The following is a 27,253-nucleotide window of genomic DNA, read 5'->3' as shown; positions in this document are numbered from 1 at the left end:
GTGAAACAGAGGATGATTTGTTTGCAAGTTTTTACTTAATTAAATGAGAAAAGCATTTTTGCTTTCCAAGCAAAGGAAAACATAACTCATCTCTGCTCTTAAACATGCAGCCATATCTTAAGTCTGTAATAGCTCGTAAAATTTCTAATAATCCCAAAGACCAAAAACTTTGCTCTGAGTAGATGCGTTGCAAGTTATCCATTTCACGGTGACTTCTGAGGGGATTTTCCCTTACGCACACATATAAAAAAGAAATGAACAGATAAACTTGACACTCTAAGCCACATATAATGTGCTCAGATGACAATTTGCGTTATTATAGCTAATTTGCAGAAAAGGTAGTCCCTTGCAAAAAGATGAAACTAGTTGAATCAGAGTTCCAACAAAGGATACCCGTTAGATGTCCCAGAAAGTCAGTCTCGTATATTTACTATTCGACGAATTAGGATGGTTCTGACTGGTTGAGTTCCGAAAGTGTGACCTTTCCAGTTTTCCGGAACGGCGCCCTAGGAAGTGGCCATAAAAATTAATGCGAGACGATGGCTTAATGTAGTAGTTTGAAATTTCGGAATATTTCGAACCATCGGAATACTTCAAAGAACCATCAATTCACTTTTATATTCTGTATACTACAATTTCACTGTCATAGATATATGCAAATTTGAACCAGTTTACTTGGAAGCCTTGTAATCAGTAGCTCGAACATACTCCATCGTCTTCAAGCTAATCAACCGGGCAAGACTAGGCGATACGAAGTCCAACATGTCGATAGTCAGCTGTAGCAGAGTGTGTGGAAGGTAACCGGTAGTTTGACGTGCAATGCCCAAGGTGCTCAATGCGCTGCTAACGAATGTCTTCGGCGAGCAGGACATCGACATGGAATCCGATGGCATGATGGACATGTTGGTATCTACTGGGCCTGGAAGGACCGCCTGAATCAGTACTCCGTGCCTGCCATATTCCGTGCCAAGATCATCGCTGAATTTGGTAACGAATGCCTTGGTTGCAGCGTAGACCGTCAACATTGGAGACGGAATGACCGACGATAGGGACGAGATATTGATGATGACACCCTTTCTACGTTCGACCATTCCGGGGAGGAACAGGCCGCACATGCGAGTCACGGAGAAGATGTTGCACGTGACCAGGTCGGTAATGAACTTTTCCTGATTGGGCAGCTGGAGAAACAGTTCCGAGTTTGCGTAGCACATGGCGACGTTGTTCACCAGGACACCGATTTCCATTCCAGCGGTCTGCTTGGAAATTGTTTCGTAGATTTCCGGTCCAGAGGTGAAATCAACCGCAATGGTTTTCGTTTTGATCGTGGATTCGGCCTCTGTTTGAGATGATTTAATTAGTTGAAAATCGGTTTACAATTTGATCGAACGAATAAGGTGCTTACCGATTTCTTTTGCGACACTTTCCAATTTGGATTGAGTTCGGCTGACTAGCACGATATTTAGGCCTCTTTTAGCAAGCTGTGAAGAGTTATGAGATATGTTCGGTTGCTTCCAGGTCATAAATTGATGGGTATGAACAACGGAAATATTGTGCAATGAGACTGCTTAGCGAACAGCTAACTAAGATATCCGCGTGACTTCACAAACTTATATGAACTAGATTCCATTTAACCAAGCAAGTAACAAGACACAACATTTCGATTACAATGCAACATTGCAACATAAAACTACGCGCCCAAAATATAAAACCGCTCCATCAGGTATCTCTGGAGGAATCACAAGAAGCATTTCTGAAAATCGGTGAAACCCTGTAAATGAGCGAAGGGATAGCTAGAGATTCTTGAATTTGCACTAGGATCCAAAGAGAGGATTTATCCGCCATTTTACCATCTTGAATACTGAAGGAATTCCTAAACATATAGCTCATGGAGTTCTTTTTCCCGTATTGGACTGAGTGAAAGCAAAAATGCGAAAACTCTCACCGCTCAGCGAATACTCAACGGATTCAAATATTTTTTGTCAGTATACTAGCACTCAAATCTAGTTTCTAAAAGAGGCCAGAGGAACTCGGGATTATGCATGTGGCCGGAGTTATTCCGATGAGTCACTTGGTCAAGTCGGGTAAACATGAGCTAGTTTTTAGGGCATGCCAAGTTATCTTTATTTATGTGCAACGACATTCATTTTAATTTGCATAAATAATTAAGATCCGATGTTCAACATTATAAGTGAAGAGATTTCCACCATTTAGGATGTATCATCGGACAGTATGCCCTGAGGAATAGAGTTACATATTTCTCAGGAGCACAGAAATGTACTGACGAGCCTCCAACCAAACCGTCTCTCAGCTCATCGGAATCCTAGTGTGCTGCGCTAGAAGGAGGCTCACGAAAATTTCAAAAGCGCGCGCTAGGTAATGTGCTCTCGGGGAGACTCGTCTCATGTGCTGTTCGGCGCTACGGCTCGCCATCGGTATCCAAGTTGTGAAACAACTGCTTAGTAACGAATAGCCTCTACAGCTATTTTCGCTTCGTTATGCAGGTGTCTAGATGGCTTACATGATAAGGTTGAAGACTCGCTATCCAAGAGTTAGAATTTCGATCCTCGTTGATAACTTTTGTAATCACTTCAATTATTGTGCTGAATTTTAAACAGCTCATGTGACGGAGCGCAAGAGACCGCAGTGAGACACATCTCAATAAAAATGAGGCGCACCAAAAAAGGTCTCACAATGTACAGCGCTCCCGTGCGCTTGCAAGCAATGAAGCTCCTGCACCTAAGGCTACAGCACGTGCGCAGTAACTCTACTGAGGAATATGCTATAGTTTTGATAGATACTACTTGTGGGCTTCGTGGCCTTGCGGTTAGCGGCGTCAGTCGTCTCGGCGTATAGTGCCACGGGGTGTGGGTTTGGTTCCCGCTCCAGTCGGTGAAAACTTTTCGTCAAACGAAAAATTCATCGCTGGGATTCTGGGTGTTTCGTGTTTTCCGTTGCCTAATGTTAGTGATCGTTCAGTCTGTGCAGTCTATGTGCTGAAGAACGGTGTAAATTGTCTTTTTAAAATGTTTCCATTCTCGATAACTAGATATCAAACATAATAGTTCACTAAAATGCGTTCCCACGAGCTTGCTACAAATGTTTAGATACAAACTGTCTACTTTATCGAGAATTTGAGGCGTCTCGGGGACTCGAAATGGTCATCGGTAGGGCCAATCAAATGCAGGACATGTGGTTATTAGAGTGGTTCAAAAAATCGTTTTTGCTCCACACCGCTCATTCAATTCCAGATCAAATTCTGAATGTCCTCCCAAAATTTGTACTCATTTGAATGAGAACTGAGACTGCACAAGCCCTTGAATGTTTATATGGGAATTACTATGGGAAAAGCAAGCAATTCATTCAATCGGTCATAATATTTGCCCATGTGCTCTTGGGGATAAGAGCTATTTGATACTGTGAGATACATTCATCAGCTCAACTTTGCTCAAGACCGTTTTCAAATCGGACGCCTCAGTAATTAGTTATTGATTTATATCCAGTCACAAATTCTTCAGCAGTGCTCATTTACCTTCTGAACAGGCAACATTGCTACACCTGGCGCGAAAGATAGCGCGCACAAATCATGGCTACTATATTTTACTGCATATATCCAGTGATGCCCGCAGAACTGCCCAATTATTATAGTCAAAGTTTTACAACTCATTCAAAAATCAATAACTAATTACTGGGGCGTCCAATTTAAAAACTGTCTTCGGCAAAGTTGTAGCTAACTATTGTATCTCAAAGAATCAACGTAGTTCTAACCCCCTAGAGCACATGGGCAAACACTATGATCGATTGAATGAACTGCTTGCTTTTCCCATAGTCATTCCCATATAAACTTTAAAGGGCTTGTGCAGTCTCAGTTTTCATCCCATTGAGCTCAATTTTTGGGAGGACACTCAGAATTTGATCTAGGATCGAATGAGCGGTGTGGAGCAAAAACGATTTTTTGAACCACTCTAGTGGTTATCCAACTCAATCGTTTCTCAAAAGGTTTACACTGATGCGTTTTTTCTTAAAATTCCATGACATGGTGGCCACACTATAACCGATTCCAGAAAGTATATGTGACTTGAAATTTACCTTCAGGGGCGCAAAAGCACACCACCCTTTTGACCCGACCTGACCCAGTGACCCACCAGAATAACTTCGGCCACAGGAACATTCTCGAGATCCTTTGGCCCCTTTTAGAAACTAAATATGTGAAAAGTATACTAACAAAAAATAATTGAAATCCGTTAAGTATTCGCTGAGCAGTGATAGTTTCAGTTATTTTTCTTTCACGCAGGCCTATACGGGTTAAGAAGTTCTCCAAGAATGGACGCAGCAGTTTCTTTTGTGATGTTTTGAGAATGTTCTCAAAAAACTTATCTAGTGTTTAGTGTTTCTAGTGTTTCGCTTTCTAAACGAAATTTCGAGAGGAATGAATTGAATCAAATTAGCACAATTTCTTTATTCAATTTCTCCTATGCGATAATAGTAGTTAGTTTCTCAGTTCCTTCCTCTATAGCACTGTTTCTCAACCTTGGTAACGGCGAAAAAACGACTCGCTGTGAGGTGTTCGTTTCAACGTGCTTTTTTCATGGTCCGAGGACCCCCTGTTTAGGAACATGGCTCTACAGATTTTGTTGAATCTTCTGGAAATTTAACAAGAGGTTGCTTTATGAGCTTATATACTACTTTTATTATACTCATGCAAATTTCTGAATAGGCTTAACAGTTGATATATGTACTTTCAATAAGAAATGTTTACAGTTCTGGATGAGATTTTCAGACGATAGAAAATCGTAGGATAAATGCCATCAAAGCGTAAAATCCGCCAACAACGAAAAACTAAAATCAACAAACTACCGGGAGTTAAATTTGGAGCTGCTGTTTGGCAAGTTTATGACTTTGCGTTTAAATGGCATTTGGAACAGACGAGCCTGTTCTCATAATTTCGAAGGTTTTCTTCAAACGGCTCTAATGAAAAGTGAGAGGTAAATTTACAATTGCCTTTAAGCTATTTCTTCGGTGATGTAAATCGTCATGCACGCTTAACCATTATGCTCTCTTGATACGTATTATAACTCCTTTATTTCTGGAGCGATTTTAATTAATTTACCGCCAATGGAACTGGTTACGTCTCTAGTTTCCATGTGTGATACAGAATTTGATATTGGTCACATGGTTCCGGAGTTGGGGCCATCCTTCGCCGAGTGGTTAAAGTCCGCGGCTACAAAGCAAAGCCATGCTAACCATTTTTTCGTAATGGAAATTTCCTTGACTTCCCTGGGCATAGAGAAACATCGTACCTGCCACACGATATACGAATGCGAAAATGGCAACTCTGGCAAAAAAGCTCTCAGTCAATAACTGTGGAAGTCAGAGACGCGTCCACGTTCGGAACCATGGGCAGGACAAACGTTAGATTTTTTTTGAGTACAGTGAAGCTAAGAAAAATTTTAACCATGTTACTATTTTTGAGGGGCTCAATCATAAAGCGATGTAAGTGACATTTCGGTCGTTTTGAGTTGAGGAAGCATTTCAACGATATTTTCAGGTGACTTTTCCGTTCAACTACAAAATAGCATAATTTTGTAAAACTGGAATGAAAAATTGCTGAAAAATTTCAAAGTTGATTTCAATTTCATGCCAGCCTTTACCACAAGATTAAGAAAGCATCAGAGCAAATATTTCTTCAAAAACCTGGATTTTGGAATAGAAATGAAATTTCTCTAAAAAATATTTCAGATATTATCTGAATTCCTCCAACAATTCTTCAAGAAATTTTTCAAGAAAATCATAACTCCTCCAAGATGTTATCCAGTGATTCAACCATTGATTTCCCTGGGACAATCTCCAAGATTCCCGGTCAAAACGAAAGTTTGTTTTTCAGAAATTCTTTCAGGAATGTCTCTAGGGAAATGCCAAAGAAATTTTTCTGAAGAATAAATCAGTGAGGTAATTAAAAAAAACTTGTATAGTATCCTCTGACAAAACTTTGGTATGTTTTGAAGTCACCCTTAATGAACAAGGATCTCTGAAATAACTCTTGGACTTTTAAAGAAATTTTAGAAGAATTTCCAGATAATTTGCTAAGATTATAAATGAAATCAATCGAATCTCGGGATAGTATACTGCAGGATTTTCCAAAGAAATTTATGAAAAAACATTGGAAAGAAACTCTATAGACATTTGTGGAATAATCGGAGGAATTATTGTAAAAATTGCTGTTGTATAAAGTGGTGTGATGACTTAAACGAACTTTTTTGGATGGGATTGTTTTGAGAAACTTTTATATGAAATGTTTGTCAAAACTAAAGAGTAATACTTGGATGCAATGCTGAAGAAATTCCTAGAAATAAAATAGATTTGTTCGAAGAATCCCTCAAGCAGTTTGGATTTCAGGAAGGAAACATGGATGGATTCTTGAAGGAATCCACATGAACAGGTGGAGAAATTTTTCATTATTTCTAAAAGACTAACAAGTGGATAATTTGGTTGAATGATTAGTGGAAAATATCTGGAGGAAGTTCTAGGATAGTTTTGGAAAAAAAAAATCAAAGTAATATCTGAGGAAACTACAGGAGTTGGTGGCTTTGGAGTTCTCTAGGATTTCCTGGAGCAAATTCTGGAGAAATTTTTCTAAGATTTCTTGGAAAAAATCGCTGAAAGAATTTCTGGTAGAAATGGTAGAGAAATCTCTAGAAAATCTTCTGAAGAGAACCACGTGGAAGACCCTGACAGAATTTTAAATAAAATCACTAGTATAATTCCTTAAGTTTTTCTTCGGGAAATATGAGACGAGATTCTTGAAGATCCTGTTGAATCCATTATAGTCTCTGAAAGTTTCTTTGGAGCCTTACAATTCTGCATCAGGATTCAATGCAAGCAGAATAAGAAGAAAGAGAGATTTTAGAGACCACTTTAGTTGAAATTTTTACTCTAAAAACATTCCGTTAAAAGTTGAGACTTCTTGCCTTTACTACCAGTGAGGTTATACTTTTTTGATTTATTTTTTGACAATGAATGGATAATAACTGCTATTCGCAATAGATATGTGGAGAAACTGAAGAAAAATGTTTCATCACATCACACCTCCATGCTTCACCGTTCCTTGGATGTGGCGCTCCTGAAGCTCGAGCTGTTTATTCGAAAGCGGCGGGCTCGTGTGTGGTGCAGAGCGCCCCATCCAAGGAATGGTGAAGCATGGAGGAGGAAATGTGATGGTCTGGGGGTGTTTCTCATGGAGTGGAGTAGGAAGCCTCGTGAAAATCGACGGGATAATGACGGCAGATTCCTACATCAACATCTTGCGGGAAAATCTTGAGGTTTCGCTGATCCAGACGGGCCTTGAAGAGAAATTAATATTTCTCTAGAACAACGACCCGAAGCTTACTGTTAAGAAGAGCAAGCCTTTCTTCCGGTCTTGTCGGATTAAACCGCTGGAATAGTCTCCACAAAGCCCAGACCTCAACCCCATCGAGAATTTGTGGGCGATTCTCGATGCCAGGGTTGACAAAACTATTTTTTTTTTCAATACAAATTGATTTTCTTTTTCTTTGAGTAAAACTCTTTTTTTATCAAATTTTCGTAAGTGCAACTTTAAAAGAATATCAAAAAGAGAATATCAAAAAAGATTTAAGTGTGTTAACTTTAATTTGAACCAAATCAATGTGAGAAAATCGAAAACTGGTAAGGTAGGCACTTTATTTTGCCTATATTTGTATATGGACCGGTATTGAAGCAAGGCTTGCGACAGATCATTCTTCTCGATTTTACGAATAAATTATGTTGGAGACTATTTCAATCGTTTCTGGTCACATTGGCCATATTTCGGAAGACTTCCGTAGACCTGGTTCCCCCAGGAAAGTAGTCATATGAGAAGCAAGGCTTGCGAAATTTCAATCTTTAAGACGAAAAATCCTGTCCACTATGATAAACACAACAGATATCGAAAAGAAAAGAAGCATTTTGATCTATTGCCCGTTGCGAACAAATCTTAAATTTTTATGTTTCCGCTTTTCATCAGATGTGTTAGGGCGGTTGGTTATCTAAAAAATAACAGAATAGATTTTTTTTGTTTTTAACTCTCAATTGTAAAAAGAAACGTTTTTGTCAAATATTTTCTGCCCATAAAAGCATTACTGTCCCATATTGATTTTTGAACCAACACCTTTTTTTCATTCATCCATGTTATAATACATACTTTCTATGTATGTATATACTAATGAACACACTTTGTTTGAATATATTGCGGAAAAATATGAAGTTGGTGCAGTCCCATATTAAAGAATAAATGCATTACGTAAATTGTGTTTAAGTTTATATTTTTTTCTGAGCATAAGAAGCAAAATGTGAGAATATGATATGACATATGACATATGATTAATATGAAGCGGCGTGTAAGTCAAAGAATCATTAGAATCATCATTGATGTAATAGAAGTAGTGTCACCTCTCCATGTACATTTTCAAAACAAACAAACAAAAAATATATATTTTTTGTTCAGCAATTTTTTATGTAAACACACGGGAAATTCAGTAATTTGACGAGTATTGAAAATCAAAATCTGCTGTTTAATCATACATATCTAAAGAACACATTATGATTTATTGACGAGCAACGGAACTTCTATGTTTGATGTTGAATTCATCGCATATTCTTGTTATGCATCGGCACTGTTTATGTTTGCAGGATATGACGGTGTTGCCAGGTGGTAGGTGACAGATTTTTCTACGAATTGTAATATGCTCGTTTTCAGAACATTTGCCGCATATTATGAAACCTTATAATTCTTCAAAAAGTTTTTTATCACAACTGATTTAATGAAATTTCTAAGATTTTTGTGATCAATTTCCATTAATTGCAATGCATTTATGGACGGCATCCTTAGCATCACTGCGCTTCACGATCGCAATGATTGTGCATGTACGATGGTGTCGTCGTCGTCGTCGATTTGCTACAAGTGAAAAACGCCGCCATCATATTTGATTGTTGCGGTTGATAAAACTATAAAAAAATTCAGTTCCCGTTTGAAATGTGTTCCTTTAAGAAAATTAAATGAAAGATTTGTTTAGTGAAAGTGTTGTGAACGCAATATAAAATCCAATACACTCATTTTTAATGCAGAATTACAACGGGAAAGGTAAGCACCTTTTATTTACAAGTGTAGTTGTGTGAGGCAATGAAATACGGCATAAGTTTGGACATTTTTTTGGGAATATAAATCTCAAGTATATTGTCACTAAATTGACAATGGTGTATCTGAAATTGATGATTAAATATTGGAGTACCATCTGAAGCATTTTTCTTCGAATAAAACATCCATATAATCAGGCGATGAGCCGTTATATTTTAATGATGATGCAAATACCAGTACTATCATAACATTATGTTAATGTTTTTGAAAGAAGCCATTTTGTGATGACGCACCAAAAGGCCTTAATATGACTACATATGATGACTACATATGCTTTCCCGGGAAGCTCACAAGATTGATCAGAGCAACGATGGACGGTGTGCAAAACTGCGTGAAGATCTCGGGCGAACACTCCAGTTCGTTCGAGTCTCGGCGGGGACTACGACAGGGCGACGGACTTTCTTGCCTGTTGTTCAATATTGCGCTTGAAGGTGTCATGCGGAGAGCCGGACTTAACAGTCGAGGCACGATTTTCACGAGATCCGGACAATTTGTTTGCTTCGCGGACGACATGGATATTATTGGGAGAAAATTTGAAACGGAGGCAGATTTGTTCACCCGCCTGAAACGCGAAGCAACAAGAGTCGGGCTAATGGTGAATGCGTCGAAAACAAAGTACATGCTGGTTGGCGGAACTGAGCACGACAGGACCCGCCTAGGAAGCAGTGTTACGATAGACGGGGATACCTTCGAGGTGGTGGACGAGTTCGTCTACCTCGGATCCTTGTTGACGGCTGACAACAATGTTAGTCGGGAAATACGAAGGCGCATCATCAGCGGAAGTCGTGCCTACTATGGGCTCCAGAAGAAACTGCGGTCAAGAAAGATTCACCCCCGTACCAAATGCACGATGTACAAAACGCTCATAAGACCGATAGTCCTCTATGGGCATGGGGCGTGGACTATGCTCGAGGAGGACTTGCAAGCTCTTGGGGTTTTCGAACGCCGAGTGCTAAGGACGATCTTCGGCGGCGTGCAGGAGAACGGCGTGTGGCGGCGAAGGATGAACCACGAGCTCGCTCAACTCTACGGCGAACCCAGTATCGTGAAGGTAGCTAAAGCTGGAAGGATACGCTGGGCAGGGCATGTTGCAAGAATGCCGGACAACAACCCTGTAAAGATGGTGTTCGCCACGAATCCGGTCGGAACAAGAAGGCGTGGGGCGCAGCGAGCTAGGTGGATTGACCAGGTACACCAGGACCTGGAGACCGTGGGTCACAGTCGAGGATGGAGAGAAGCGGCCATGAACCGAGGGAATTGGCGAAATATTGTTGGCGAGGCTTTATCAAGATAATTGATGTAAAGCCAAATAAGTAAGTAAGTAAGTATGATTAATATGACATGTAGAAATGTATTAGAAAATCATGAACTTTTGTATGAGAAGATAAATTTCAAACTTTAGGCGCTATTTTCTCAACGCCTACTGCTTCCATATGGGACAGTTATGCCTTTATGGGTAACTGCTGGTAAAAAAAAACATTTATCAACTTTTTATTGAGAACGATCTGTATGTTATTAAAACTCGTTATCTTTAGATTTATCTTGAAAAATTGTGTGCTCATACTGATTTTGTAAAGCGAAACAATCAGTTTTTGATAACTTGGTGCGTCTTTGATGCTGTAGTTGATGGCCTAAAAACTGATGAGAAATAAAGACAAATAAAATAAAAATAACAGTTTAGCATTTGTTTTATATGTTTTGATGGTGGCAATATACCACTAGCAAAATAAATAAGTTTCAACGAATTTCCTTTAGAACTGTACTACACGGCAACGCGGAACTACTCAAATCTGAGTTGTTTCAATGCAAAACCGTAGTTGAGCCCAATAACCCAAATTTGGTTAAATTTCCAAGGCCTCCATTTGGTACTTTGCCTTTGAAGCCATAAGAAAAATTTACTTTAATTTGGTTTGATTCAACGCAAAATTGAGTTCATTCAACCCAAGCTTGAGAATAATGCATTTACCCAAATTTGGCTTATTGGGCCGAACCTGGGAGGGAGGAACAGATACTACATACGAAATATGACACAACACTTCTCAAAATTGCAAGATAATTTCCGCTCACCAACGACAATCAAGGCAGGCTTGCGAAGAATCGCTAGTTTTCTTTTGTTGTGTACCTTCGATTTTTCTGGACAAACTTGGGAAAAGGGCCATTGTTTTATGTGCATCCAATTTTAATTTTGATTGGAAAAGCGTAAACAGATGCGTGATTCAATACTTTATATTCGATCAAATTAAAAGGTGCTATCGTGGCATTGCTTTTGGGTGTGCAGGAATTGATTTTCAACCGATTGTTGTCAACTTTGTTGAAATGCAAAAATATGTTTTGATTAATTACGCGCTTTTCTCATGTTTGTCCATTCTTTAAGATCTGGGCTCACAGTGACAGTTCATGACAGCAGAATCTCGGCTCACTATGACGTACATAAATTTTGTATCGGTTTCTCCCTCCCAGGGCCGAACTACCCCCATTGGGTAGGTGCAGCTCTCTCTGTTTTTGACAACATTGGCAAAGAGAGAGAATACCGAGAGATTTTGGGTTGAGATAATAATCGATACCTTAATTTTGGGTAAAGTCAACTCAAAAAATAGGTAAACTGTTTTTTCCGTGTAGATTTGAAGTATCCCGAAGGAGAAATTTAGTGTTGTTTTTGAAACATATATTTTCATTAGTTTTCTTCCTTTACTTCTTTCTGGCGTTGGTGTTCTTTTGACCACTTCCACAGTTATTAACCCCTCTACCGGCAGCTTCATTTTTTACCGCAAAATTCAAATTCAAATCGTTATAACTTTTTTGTTTTTCAATATTTTTGCACCATTTTTTCACAAGTTCTCAAAAAACTCTTCTAGTTTCGAAATCCGTGTCGATATTAATTATTGGTCATATGGTTATGAAGATATTCAGATGTTCCTTGGGGGACCGACATTTTCCATACAAAATGTCTCTGGCGGCCATTTTGTTTTTGATCAATTTATCAAAAAAATAAAATGTGGGCTATATAATGCCAGGTAATAAGGAGCTTCTCTGAAAAAATCATATAAATCGGTTCAGTATTCTTGGAGATATCTGAAAATTACGATATGATGTTTTTTGAAGTTTTTAAGATCTTTATTTGGCCAGCGTGGTTCCAGAAACCTAAATGGCCATTACTTAAAGACGGCTGCACCAAATTGCTTCATTTTTTCACAACATACTCTCATCAATGTGTTGTTCCGAAGAGTGAATATCCGAATAAGATTAAAATTCTGTAGCCTGAGAAATTAACGGGGGGTTCTAGTTACGGGTCGGTCCCCCAAGGAATTTTGGAATATCTACAAAACCAGATGACCAATGATCAATATCGACACAGATCCTAAAACTAGAAGAGTTTTTTGAGAGCTTTTGAAAAAATGGTGCAAAAATATAGAAAAACAAAAAAGTTATAACGATTTGAATTTGAATTTTGCGGTAAAAAATGAAGCTGCCGGTAGAGGGGTTAACCGAGAGCTTTCTTTGTCATTTGATAATTTTTATATGTGTATATCGTGCGGCAAGCACGAGGATACTCTTTGTTCAGGGAAGTCGAGAGAATTTCCTTTATGAAAAGATTCTCAACCGGAGGGATTCGAACCAGTCGAACGTCGATACGTCGAACATAATTCGTCACCACCTTATGTTTCTGACTCTAGGGGAAGACGGGGTAAGACCGCCCCCATAAGCAATTTAATTCACATGTCAAAATCAAGAATCAATGAATCCTTTTTCTATGCAGCATGTCTTTTTTTGAAGCCTTGGGCATGATCAAAAAATATCACAGGCTTTGTGTAATATGTTTTTCTTGAAGCTTGAAAAAGTGATTTCTTATCACGATTATTTTTAGCCACGGGGTAAAAGCGACCACCTCGATTTTCGTTCACAATTTTGCGAAAAATTATATCAGTTCCCTGTTATTCTAAAAAGTATATTGTTTTATGAATTCTACATTGATTAAAGTGGATATTGAATCATTTTAAGAGTTAATTATATCAAAAAACTTAGATATATACTTATTATTACCTTAAAACACCCATATTTTTCAAAAATATGAGAATTTAGTTTGTATTTTTAACAAATATGATTTTATTTAACTTGAATAGTAATGTACAACGTAGTTACAACTTTTAAAATGGTTTAGACATTATATTTGGTATAAATTAGGGGTGGCGGTCTTACCCCATCAACAGTGGTCGGTTTTACCCCGCTTGCGTAATTTTCACAAGTAGAGCCTTATTTCAAAGCTAAAAATTTACAATTCATATTTCACTTGACTGAAGCATATTTCACATTTATGTTATAGCATGGACGGGTAATTTGTTATGTTTTGACAAAAAAATCCCTTCTGAAACCCTTAAGTGAGCATCTGTTAAAATTATATCAAATTCAGTATCTACAAGCAAAAACTTTGTTTTTGACATTTGTTATGAAAAAAATAATGTTGGTATCACCCTGAATGCTTTGAAATGTCAAAAATCTTGTGTTTATGCAAAGTGCTTGGTGAACTTTCAAGAAAATCGCTGTTCTCATGCCAAACTGAAGGTGGTCCGTCTTACCCCGGCGGGCGCTCTTACGAATAGGTTTTATTTATTTGATCGACTTTGACGAAGACCAAAACTTTGCATTTCACAACTGAACTGATATATATATATATATATTCGAAACGCTATTTCACATCCTTATTGGGCGTTTTTTCATCACGACAATCTATCATGAAATGGCTTACTTTCCTGCACTGAATTATGTAGTGTGCTAATCGTCATAACACAACTGAAATCAGATGTATAATGATTATTACGCAACGCTTTTTCATTACGCAACTTTTTTGAGTTTGTAATGGATCATAACACAACAAGTTCCAAAAATTGTAAAATAATGGTGAATGCATCCCGAAGTTATTTCTGAACCCCTCAAGTAATCTTCTACGGAATTGCAAAAAAAAAAAAAATGTAAGCACCTCGATTTTTACTGCACTCGTCGCCATTATCCAACTCGACAACCCTCGTTGGATAAATGTACGACTCGTAAAAATCATCATTCTGCAACTTGTTGCGTAAACTACTTTTTTCCAATAGCGTCTATATCACTGGGCCCACTAGCACCATCTTGGGAGTGATTTTTGAACTAAAATATTTCAAATGAATAGGTCTTATTCAGTTAATCGCACCACATCAATTTTGTATCTCATCACTGTACTGAGATATAAGCGAAACAAATATATGTACGCCGAAATGTTATTTCATATGTTGCTCCTACATGAGAGTTTTGTTCTTGGCACCACTTTATGAGTAAATTGCGTATTAAAATATCAACTAGGTGGAAGACAGCAGTCCTGTGATCAACTTTATTGGGAAGATTTTTCTTCTAAACCTCTTTATTTTCAAGATATTTGACATCTAGGTATTGTTCTATTTGTAGGATGCTGGGCGAACGGGGCTTTCGTCTTATCTATCGAATACTGGGCGGATATGGATTATTAAGGGCGTGATGATGAAAGTAAAACTTCAAATTGGTCCCGGTCTTACTATAAAACCCAATTATCTCGTTTAGAAAAGACTTATAAGCGATTTCTTCAGCACCGCTTAGGCCTTAAACCTAGTTTAACCATATGGGTAAGCGTGGTTTACGGCTTAAGCGAAGGTGAAGAAATCGGCCCTTAATCTCAAACGCAAGCATTTTCAAGGAGTTCGGAAAATTATGAAGCCACTGAAAAACTTCTTCCTGTTTGCAGGGTATAATAGATGCGAGTGGACTAGTCTTCTTGATCTACTTAATAGTATTTGTTTTATTTTCAGCCGCTTGCTGTTTAGCCTTTGCTCGTGCCATTTCCAGTCCCTTCAAAGTGGCCAGGCGAGCAACGGTCGGTGACAGGAAGTCCAAGATGTCCATACTGAGCTTGAGGAGTGAGTGCGGATAGTATCCGGTAGTTTGGCGCGCAATTGCCAACGTGCGCAGCGCGTTTCCGACGAATGTCTTCGGTGAGCAAGCCAACCACGAGGATTTCTGTATCTGGGACATGTTGGTGGCCACCGGGCCAGGAAGAATCGATTGGACCAGTACACCTTGTTTGCCGTACTCGGTGGCAAGATCATCGCTAAATTTGGTAACGAATGCCTTGGTTGCAGCGTAGATCGTCAACATCGGAGATGGAATGACCGACGATACGGAGGAGATATTGATGATGACACCCTTTCTTCGTTCGGCCATTCTGGGGAGGAACAGACCGCACATGCGAGTCACGGAGAAGATGTTGCACGAGACCAGGTCGTTGATGAACTTCTCCTGATTGGGCAGTTGAAGGAATCGCTCAGGACTGGTGTAGCACATGGCGACGTTGTTGATTAGGACACCGATTTCCATTCCAGCCGTCTGTTTGGCGATTGTTTCGTAGATCTCTGGGCCAGAGGCGAAATCAGCCACGATGATCTTGGTGCTGACTTTGGATTCTTCCTCTGATAAAGATGATACGACTCACAGATCACAAAGTTACATAGATGACTGAATAATCTGCTTACCGATTTCTTTGGCGACATTTTCCAATTTGGATTGAGTTCGACTGACAAGCACCACGTTTAGTCCCTTTTTAGCTAGCTGTGGAGGGTTCCGAGAATTGGTGTTATGACTCCGGTTTCTTCCAGACTAGGCATTGATGGGGGATGCTCGGATGATGACAACATCTAGCAGTGAGATTACGCTCCTCGTACAGATGACAATGGGCTCCCGGGTGACTCACAACACACCCAAGTAGCACTGGTAACAAATGCAATATTTTAGAAAAATAAAACAAATTACATTGCCGTTGCATTTCAGATAGTTTGTAGCATATCTTATTAATTATTGGTTACTAAACTATTACATTGTAACATACGCTTTGTTTACATTACATAGGTGTTGCATTTTTACTTGCATGTAACTTAACCTAGAGCTGTCAAAATTAATAAGTTACATTGAAATTGAATCTGTGGTTGCAAAGAAACAAATAACACGCTAGGTTACATACAGATTGCTAAGTCACATGTGTGTAACAGCATGAAGTTTGTTTACCATTTGTCATAGGGGAAGGGGTGAAAATATGAACAGGATGGTAAAATGAACACCGAACTTGTTACGCATGAACAACAAATTTCAATAATTTTTATTACACACGGATGATTTAGAGCATAAATAAGAGTGGTTTTGTTAATACGGAGATAAATTGAAGTCAGAACCACGTTCAGAAATTAAAACTGATGTAATTTTAGGCACGGAGATGTTGAGGTTTTTCAATGAGGTGAATATCGTAATGATATGATGTCAAAGCAGAAACCTTTAGAACTGTTTCGAAGGGATTATAATCATTCATAGATATATTTTTAGGACTGTGATAAAAAAAATCAAAAATGTTTGTTTTACTTGTGTATATTACCACCAACATGAAATGAACATTTCCTTAATATTTTAATGACGATGAAAGTATGTGAAAATTTAGCTGTCTTAGTCTTAATTCGTGTCGCTGCGATGATTAACATCTCTGATGTTGTGCGATAGAACTAGTTATAAATAATAAACAAATTAATAAATAAAGGACAATTTATGCAAGTAGACATATCACAGAACATCGAGTTACATTTGTAATGTTCTCTTTTCTACTTTTGTGGGGAACGCCAAACTTTGAGCCGATGACACAAAATGACGAGAACTCGTTTGAGGGGATCCGTCATCAACTCGATATTTTTCAAAAGCAGTTTTTTCGTTCAAAATCATGAATATATTCATGTGTTCACTGTATTTTATTCTCCACCCGAAACACAGTGAACACATTTTCAGTTTTGAACAGAAAAATGGCTGTTGAAGTTTCGATGTCGTAATCATCGAAATCGGATTCTTAAACGTTAAAGTGTTTGGGTCCTCTAGACAATTCGCAATCAAACGTTAACATTCCACCGCATAATCGCTAGTGTTTGGAGGTGATGTTTACTTCAAAATTTCGAAATCAGCATCTCCAACTTAGTTCTAATACCCTCCGTCCACGAATCATTGTGGCGCGTCGATCGTCGCAAGTTTCTCGTTAAACAGTCAATCCCGTAAATGATTGAGTTTTGTTATGCTTAATTACTTTTAGACGACGGCAGTCAGTGGCTGTCTTCTTTGTTGAAATTTGTTCTGGGATTCCAACTCCGACAGGGTCCACTTATTCACTGTCATAGTTTGTATTACATGCAATAAATATGTAAAATTTGTCCTTGAAAAACTTATCGAAGGACCTAAACTCGTAGGGGCAAAACCCTCAAACCCCTATTTCATAACACCAAAACAGCTGTTGAATTCAAATTCTACCAAACGTAATGTCACGCTTAAGAACGCGCAAATTAGAACCTTTTTTCTTTTTTTTTTTTTAGATCTGTAGCTGCTTTATCGATACAGATCTATTTTCAACTTATCTATATTTACATCTTATTTCACTCTCTCCTACTCTTTTACTCTCACACCGAGCAGGTAGGAGAGAGCTCTGCTATTAGTGAGGCTAGCTGCCTGCGAAGAGGGTCAGTTTGTCTCAGTCACCATCTGATACTGACGGAGGATGGATGTGCTCCGTGAGGCGTCTTCTGGTGGCTGGACGGGTTTTTTTGTAGAGGGGCTGGGAATCGAACCCATGACCTTTCGCTTATGAAGCGGAAGCGTAACCTCAAGGCTACAGACCCTTCTAAATTAGAACCTTACAAATGTATTTTTTTCGCATCAGCATGTATCTATTATTGAACAATAACATCAGAACAAACGCCTGTAGGTATGCATTATATATGAAGAATCGATAAAGAAAAATCACTCATGTTACTTAGGCCCTATTGAAGTGACAGCACAGAAATGCACAAGGGGCTACCATTAAAAACGCGGTTTTTTCCCAATTTTAGACCCACCTTCCCCCTAGTAGTCATTTGTCTATACACAAAAGATACAATTTGTATGGACTACGTGGTTTATGGATGACCCATAAGCACGCATTTTTTTGATTGATTTATTAACCCTAGAAATACTCAAATGGATGGATGTTGTTTCTACTATTTGATAGAGGACTTATTTGTATATCCGATTATAATGAAAATAGCATGTTTTTCTCATCTAAATCGCTATTTTCCTTATCATGGGCATATTACCTTCAGTCTCTAATATTGGCATAAATTGATCAATTTCTAAATTCAATTCGTTGTTTCACCTCAGGACGCAAGATTGCATTACTTCCTAGCGTCTTGTAGTGAAAAATTGTTAACAAACCCGCATATTGTCACCTTTATTCACAGAATAGAGGACCTATGAAGAGAAATCGACGGAATTGGACGGAGCATTTAATGTTCATACTTTTGTAAGGTTCCAGACAATTGGCATAGGGGATTTTTGCACATTATTTGATGATTTATCGCAAATTCATCGTTTTTCCCATTATAAGCAAGACGATGTCGTTTAGGTGTTCATTTTAATACCCATTCCCCTTTTGACAGCTGTGTAATTTATTGACAGTTTCAGTATAGTTACACATCAGTTTCAAAATAACATAAGCTTTCAGGGTAACTAATGTGTAACTAACGAGTAACTTGCTGACAGTGGTCAACACTACATGTAAAAAAATTTCATACGTATTGGGAATTTTGATATAAGAACTTCACTATTTTATGACTAGTTATTGTTTTCATTGATATTTTTCCAGTGATTAATTAAAATTGTTGAATTTACAATTTGCAGCCTCTCTAACAGCTTTTCAATAGTTTTCATCATTTTAGATTGGCTGTCCTCAAACAGTTATTCGGAAGTGTTTCTGCAGCAAGATGAAATAATATGGCGATTTATGATAGGCAACCCAGAAAATCCAACTGCGGGACACGAAACAACGTGATTTTGGAATCACAATCTTCACAAACAATTAAATTAAAATCAAAAACACTGCTGATTTGGGTAACAGTGCCAATTTCCATTTTTTGTGTCAGTTCTAATGGAATAATATCTCAACAATCCAGGTAGCATGCGTTATTCAATATAAAATTATCACCTATTTTATGAGCGCGTCAATTTTGAGCAAGTTAAATGATTGATTTCACCACAAATTCCAATCGGCATGTAAAATTTAATATGTACTTGTGAATAATAACGCGTTCGAAAATCATACGTATTACTTTTATTGACATTCAATTCTAAAATGGTTGTTCGGTTCCAAAAATGTCAGAAAGTAACAACAACTTCAACGCAGTTTCATTTATTTTGTCGCAGGAAAACCCATGCGTAATCAATAAATTACATAGCAGTTGCTCGTAAACTTCTTATGTAACGAACAAACAAGTTACATAAGGCTCGACTTTTTGCGCTTTTTCGGTTACATAGCAGTATTTTTCCATGTTGCAAATGTATCATATTGTAACTTTTGAATATGTTAAGTAGCCGTTGCTGTAAGCTACTTGTAACAATATGTGCTGCTTGGGACAATTGTATGGAACATGGTTGACTTGACAGGACGCAACATTTGACAGAAATAAAAATAACATTGACGAGAAGTTCGATAAATCTACTATAACTAAGGGAATGTAGTAGTTAACTCGTCAGCCTAGCAAAAGGACAAAAATTTGAGTCATGTTTGTATTTCCTATATCTATTGCATCATAAGTACAAATCTACAGTCATTTCATCAACCATTGAAACCCTCATCATTAACTAGCTGCTAAACTACCATAAATGAGCTCTCCTTTTTCGATCATTATTCCCTAAACTATGGCGGAAAAACATGACAAAAGCTTCCAGTCATTCCCGACAAACCACGCCTGGCTTCAACTGTATCAAATGAAGTGAGGATTTTAAAATGCAAATCATCGTCGCACGAACGTGCGGAATACGAATCAATCAAACACATTCAACGAATGTGGAAAAAAGGTAAGCTATTGTTGCCGGTCATCGGTTAATCACCCATAAGTGGATGAAAGCATGAAGTTACGCTTTCAGAAGTTGACAAAAACTGACGGAAACCGTTTATTCGACGTATTTGCGCACCTCTATGAATTATATTGCGTCAATGGAGAAATATGTAGGTAATCGACGTGGAAGTACTAGATTTATGACGAAAATTATGTCCCCACCAGGAAAAGCCGAAACTTTATATTTGGCATTGACCTTCGCATGGATCCGGTACTTTCGTTATCGTGACGTGTAGTTCTCTCACAAACAATCTAATCTGGGCGCTTCCCGATCAAACCGCACGCAAAAGCAAATTGCTTAGGTACTTATAGTTTTACCATGCAACCGTTAACTGTGCAATAAATCAGCGAGTCAATTCGAAATGTTCACACACTTGGGTGTGCAGTGCGCAAATATTAGATATCGTCTCCATCTGGACAGCCATCACATTCCGAAGCCAACTAAAGGGCTTCATGAGTAGCTCGTCCACATCCATCCATGAATGCACTATGGAAAGTGTAGAAATAAACACGATTTTCTAATGACGCCGGAGGAAAGTGCACACACATCAAGCTGAAGGTGGAGGGAATCGGAGGCGATGGGAAATGGCCATGGGCGTAGCTAAGGGGCAGAGGGAGCTTATATCTTAGGAAGTATTTTGAATTTGAGCAATTCTCGCTTAAACCAGGCCGCCATTGGCACCCATCGTAAGGATTCCAATTTTATGTCACTGATCGCTAGTTTTCGATAAAACTTAAGATGATTATGGAACGAAGTTATAATGTAACGGTAACATTAAAATTCAACATGTTGAGTGCTATCAAGGTGAAAAAATAATTCTACTACAGTCAACTTTCGTTCGTTGCACTAAACCTGTAGCCCACTTAGTGAAATATTTTCACTAATCGGGCTGAGTTTCAAGCTGTCAAATAACATAAAACAAAAGAAAAACAGAGCTACCAACATATATAAATTGCGTCTTATATCAGAAAATGACGTTTGCCATCGTTTTAACGGGAGCCCAATCAAAACGTAGCCCACTTAAAGATAGTGCAACGAACGAAATTCGACTGTACTTAAAACCAAGATGGCGTCAAAATCCAAGATGGTCGCAAGATTTTATCACCCAAAATAATACTCTAATTCTTCACTTGACTCGAATAAAACACCAACGATTGAAAACTTGTTTCTTTGTTGTACAAAAAATAATGTTTGCATTAATTGCTCTCGCCATATACGTCAAAATCGTAGAACATGATTTAGAAAATCGTTTATTTCATAGGGTAAATACCATTGCCTAGTTTTTTTTAGCCTATCTTACACATTTTTTCCTCAGCTTTCTGATGGTGATCTCAGAATTCAAAACTAGCGTTGCGCTAATGGTGAAAACTTGATTTTTCTAACAAAATTCAAGATAGCGGCCAAATTTAAAATGGCCGGCAATTTTTTTTTAACTTCAAATGAAAGCTACAGTCAAACCTCCATGAGTCGATGTTCCATTACTCGATATCGACTCATGGAACCATACTAAAAATCAAATTTCATGGTTACTATGATGGTCCCCTCAAACAGCTTTACATAGCATTGCTGTTCCATGACTCGATATTTCCATGAGTCGATGGTCCCTTCAATATCGACTCATGGAGGGTTGACTTTATATCCTTTCTCTATACGATGCCACTGAGTTTGCTATGTGTTCCAAAGGAAATATGAAATATATCACGTGAAGAAATACCCAAGATTTATAAAAAACTAGCTTTTTCGAAAACCACCTAGCGTACGAGGGGTTTCTTCAGAAATTCTCTCTTTGATTCGTCTATTAATTTTTTGATTATTTAGAAAAGAATTGCATTCTGCCATATAAGAGAAACGAAAAAAAATATATGAAGACTGCAAACATGTTGAAAAATTCAATTCAATCTTCATTTTATCGTGCATTTTTTATTTTTTTAATTATATTGTAAATGAAAGTTTAAGTCCCATTCTGCATACTTCATGGATCAGATCACTAAAAATTTTGATAAACTATACTTAAAATACTATGTAAACAAGAATAAAACCACACTTTTATACAACTTTGCCGACCTGTAGCACAAAATTGTGACGTGCTGGAACATTTCTGAGAATGAAATTAGACTTATCAACCCAAAATTTACTAGAAACACATAATTTGATCCTTGAGTCACGCAAAAGTGTTATTTTTGTTATGCAGTGTTATAAATATGTTATACATATATATTTAGACCGTAAAACTGATTCCGGAAAATATGATTAGCCTCGTTTATATTCCCAAACATGTATATATCAATCGGAACTATATCCATCAAACATCAAGATAATGCTTAGTGCCATAAGATGCTCTGACCACTCTATAGTAGGTTCCAGGTGCCTTGGGGGAAGTGGTCAATTAGGAACATGTACAGTGATTCGATAACAGGAAGGTGCGACCAACACAGCTCTGGTTCTCACAAGTTCCTACATCACGCTTCCACGGGTCAAATGATGACAAAGACCGCCAGCTAAGGGTTGCGTACTTAGTGCAACCTTGGCTCTGTTGTCCTTCTGACGTCAACTAGAGTGAGGAGGTACGTTCTGAGTGTCTGTACACCAGGAAGTGCTGCTCAAACAGCGTCTGTACCAGCGGCTGAGTATGAAATGTCGTATCACGTCAGCTACACATAAGATGGCAGCCACATCAACGTTATGTAGGTAGCGCGACCCCGGTAAGGTAGCATACTGAATTCATTATCCACCATGAAAAATGGAGAAGAAGAAAAAACTATAAGGGTACATCCCTATGGGGTTGTACGAACTGGTGACGTAGGACCACGATGGTTAATTTAACTGAATTTGATGTCGTTCTTGTTGCTCGTTTTATAAATATTTATGCATATAATGATTTGCAGCCTAGTGTACGTTTAATCATGTCCCAAATTCCTTTATTCGAAGAATTCGTCATATTTATCTATGAAAATGTGAAATTTCACTACAGGTTGTATGATCATTTTGAAATTAGATTAGTAACCTCCTATGAAATATATGGTAGCATTGGAAATTCTAATTAAAGAATATTTAATGTGTATAGGATGTTATTCGAGGATTATAATGAAAGCTTCAGTCATCGCTTTGTTGATCTTATGGTTTGAGAGAAATATTATTCATTGCTTGGCAATGTGATAAATAAAGTCGGAAATATTACTCTGTTAACTCTCTTACACACATTTGGTGGCCCTGAAAAGTGCCAAAGGCTTTGTTATCTCGGATGCTGTCATAGATGAATCGCACTACAGGATGTTATCAGTTGATTGCCATGGTTAAACAAAGAATCCCCAACCAGTTGAATGTTTTGTGGTGTGGATGGCACACATCGGCAACAGCTATTAGATCACACGGCTGAAGTCGAAATCTGAAAACGTAGCCTAAGTTTGAAATCTTGAGCGATATCACAAGCCGGACGCTCGATTTGTCTAATAAAAGTAGTAATGATGCCTAACGGGCTTGATTCTTGACTGCACCACAGATGAGTTTATCACGAGCCAAAATCTCATAAACCAGATGCTGATCAACAGCTCAGCAGGCTTCTGGCTACGAGGTGCCCCTCGCTTAGCAGGTTCGGGGAGCTCTTACCAGCTCGAAAGCGAAAATGGAATGAAACCGAACCTGGCGAAGGAAGCATGCTTTAAACCCTTAGATTAGCAGATGATGCTCCTCCCATTTGAGTTCTTCTCTTCTAGTCGACCAATCTGGAAAATGGGTATGTGCCAATAATGTGTTGGGCTTAGAATTACTTTAAAATTGCGAAAAATGATAATGCGTGAGAAATTGATCAAATATGAATAGTAGGAATGCTTGACATTTACTAAATATTCTATAGTTAGCTATTGATAATCAATAAATTTCTTTAGTATGAAGGTGAATTTCTGATAAATGGGTGCCAAAATGATGAAAATTGTTCAATCAGAATTTCTCTTGAAAACCATTCTAAGTATGTCGCAATTTTGTTACATGTGATAATCTTCATAATCGAAATGCTCCCATAAAATATGGCAAATCAAAGACACTGTTGGAAATGCCACTCTAGTTTACAATCGTTGTGAAATGTAGAGCTTCCACCCCGACGGCACTGCAGCAGCGTCCACGAATAGTCAATTATTCATAACAAATTAAATTTTGTATGAAGCTGCGAGATTGATTGAGAAATATAAGATCTAATAAGGTCGGAAATATTATTCCTTCAACTCTTTTCCACAAATTTGATGGTCCTGACAAGGTCCGATGGTAGATAAATAGCACTGCGGTTTGTTATCACTTGATTGCCATGGTCAAACGGGAAATCCTCAACGCAAACAGCAACAGCAACGGGTAGTGGATCCCCGGGCACAAGTCGAAATCTGGAAACGATGCTCACTCTTGGAATCTCGAGCGATTCCGACGCTCGATTAGCAGCATCTCCTCGGATTAGCAACTCTGGGGGCTTCTGGTTTCTGGTTCCTAACGGGCTTGCTTCTTGACAACCGATCACGAGTCGAAATCTGGGAGCGCGGATAAATTTGCGGCGGCGATGACGATGGCTTGGGTGCTTCTCCGAGCGGCAGTAGTTCGCCGCTCGGAGAAGCGCCCAAGCCATCGTCATCGCCGCCGCTAATCAATCTTGCGTCTTCCTCTTCCGACGACACAAATTGGACTGTGACGCGGGTGCAAAAGCAAAGCGAGAATGACTCGCCCGACCGTGTTCACAGTCCGACCGCAAGAAGAAGACTGAGGGAAGAAGCAGGGACCCGTTTGCTTTTATAGTGGGAAGCGACACCGTCGAAAAGTGCTCGAACGTGATTGGTTGGATAAGAAAGGGGTCAACATTTATCAAATTTTCAATAGTTTAACAACAAAATTCACTTATCGGATATATTACTAACGATGCGTAGATACATTTGTGATCGAATGATACTAAAATCGTAATAATTGGTTCATAAACGACTGAGTTATTAACGTTCAAAATCTCCCCTAATTTCGTTACATGTCTCATTTTCCGTACTTTTAAAGTGCACCCCAATATAGAAAACAAAGACGTAGTCCTACGTCAAAACAAACGTTATTTTCGGCAATCGACCTGGCAACGAAATAAGGACTATGATTGGAAACTCGGTACCTGGAACGTCAGGACCTTAAATGAACCTGGACGAGTGAGCCTTTTGGGTCGTGAATTGCGAAAAGTTGGCGTGTGCGTGGCTGCTTTTCAGGAAGTGCGTTGGCTAAAATCTGGAGAACGTGAGTTCAGAGCGGTAGATCCCATCGCTAACACCGCATTCAAATACAACATCTACCACAGCGGTGGCGATAAAGCTGAACACGGAGTCGGTTTCATAGTGGTCGTTTCAATATCCAACGCCTGTCAGCAGATGGCGTAGCAGCGGACTACCATCAAAAGCTCGACGAGCGGATTAGTGAAATCGATGAAAGCGTCAACCTCAACGATCTGTGGGAGTCAGTCCACGGAGCGGTGAGCACAGTAGCGCGAGAAGTCGTAGGTACTGCTCAACGAAGACCAAGGAACGGTTGGTTCGACGAGGAGTGCCAGAGAATGACGAACGAGAAGAACTTGGCTAGAAGCCGGATGCTAGTGTCTGGTACCCGTCAGAACAAAGAGCGGTACGAGGAAGCAAGGGCAGCCGAAAAACGGATCCATCGCAGAAAGAAAAATGAGCATGAAGAGGCAGTAATTGCTCAGGCGCAAGAAGCTATGGAACAGAACAACATGCGACGGTTCTACTAGTCCGTAAATGATGTGCGGAGAAAACCAGCGCCGTCTCCCACTATGTGCAACTTGCGGACGGATAAAACAATGTTGGCTGCCAAATCGATGACGATTGACAAGCTGTGGAACTTCCAACGCTATATGAGGTAAACAAAGCTATTAATGGGCTGAAGAACAACATGGCTGCTGGGAAGGATGCGCTCCCAGCCGAACTTCTCAACTTCTCAAAGCAGCTACACGAATTATTGCACCGTATCGTTTCGAGGATATGGGAGTAAGAACAAATGCCTACTAGTTGGTTGGAAGGTCTCATTTGCCCTTTGTACAAGATAGAGCATCGACTGGAGTGCGCCAATTACCGAGGGTTAATACTCCTTAGTACGGCGTACAAAATCATGTCTGGAATTCTGTTCAACAGACTGAGACCGCATGAGCAGTCCAAGCTGGTTCTCGAGAGGGTCGATCAACGACGGATTTGCAAGACTCATAATCTGTTTGTAGATTTCAAAGCAGCGTACGATTCAGAGAAACGAGTTGTGGCAAATTATGTCCGAACATGGCTTTCCAGCGAAGGTGATTAGACTGATTCGTGCAACGCTTGATGGATCGAAATCAAGTGTGAGGATGGTGGACGAGATTTCGTCATCGTTCGTAACCATAGATGGATTGAAACAGGGTGACGCTCCTTTTAACTTGCTGTTTAACATAGCGCTCGAAGGTGCTATCAGGAGAGCTGGTTTGCAGAGAAGCGGTACCATTATCACACGTACTCATATGCTTCTTGGCTTTTCGGACAATATCGACATCATCGGGATTGACCGTCGCGCAGAGAAGAGACGCTCGTGCCTTTCAAGAGGGAGACAGCGAGGATCGGGCTCACGATCAATACCACAAAAACGAAGTACATGATAGCTGGTGGTCAACGTGGGTCCGGACGTGTTAGTGGTAGCGAAATGGTGCTAGGTGGTGATAAGTTTGAAGTGGTGGAAGAATTTGTGTATCTTGGAACACTAGTGACATGCGATAATGATGTTACCCGCGAGGTGAAAAGACGTATTGCAGCTGTGAGTCGGGCTTTCTACGGACTCCGTTACCAACCTTAGTCGCGTAGCCTGCAAACGAAAACAAAACTCGCGTTATACAATACACTGATCCTTCCGGTTGTCCTATATGGCCATGAATCATGGACATTGAAGGAAGTTGACCGGAGAGCTTTCGGGGTGTTTGAAGGTAAAGTGCTGCGAACAATACTCGGTGGTAAACTAGAAAACGGCATCTGTCGGCGTCGCATGAATCACGAGTTGTACCAAGTGTATAAAGGGGTGGATATTGTCAAGCGCATAAAACACGGCAAGCTGCGTTGGGCTGGTCACGTTGCCCGT

General features: G+C 39.1%; 1 protein-coding gene across 9 annotated transcripts in view; it reads right to left on the bottom strand.

Moving 5' to 3' along the window:
- The window catches only part of LOC5580011 (very-long-chain 3-oxoacyl-CoA reductase), a 73,069-nt gene that overhangs the window by 9,066 nt on the left and 36,750 nt on the right, over positions 1-27,253 (bottom strand). For 5 of the 9 annotated variants that reach the window (XM_021857650.1, XM_021857652.1, XM_021857651.1 and 2 more), the window contains 2 exons: positions 15,721-15,796; positions 14,921-15,657 (listed from right to left, as the gene is read on the bottom strand). The exons of 2 other annotated variants lie outside the window; for them this stretch is intronic. In XM_021857650.1, coding sequence (XP_021713342.1) covers positions 14,972-15,657; positions 15,721-15,796 — 762 coding nt within the window. In that variant the 3' untranslated portion in view covers positions 14,921-14,971. Of the gene's footprint in view, positions 1-589; positions 1,337-1,402; positions 1,479-14,920; positions 15,658-15,720; positions 15,797-27,253 lie in introns of those variants that run through there. 2 more of the 9 variants (XM_001653836.2, XM_021857654.1) reach the window with 1 other exon arrangement.

Source organism: Aedes aegypti, chromosome 1 (genome assembly GCF_002204515.2).
Source record: "Aedes aegypti strain LVP_AGWG chromosome 1, AaegL5.0 Primary Assembly, whole genome shotgun sequence".
Classification (NCBI taxonomy): Eukaryota; Metazoa; Arthropoda; class Insecta; order Diptera; family Culicidae; genus Aedes; species Aedes aegypti.
The sequence above is the reverse complement of the archived record's forward strand: the minus strand, read 5'-3'. Positions and strand labels throughout refer to the sequence as shown.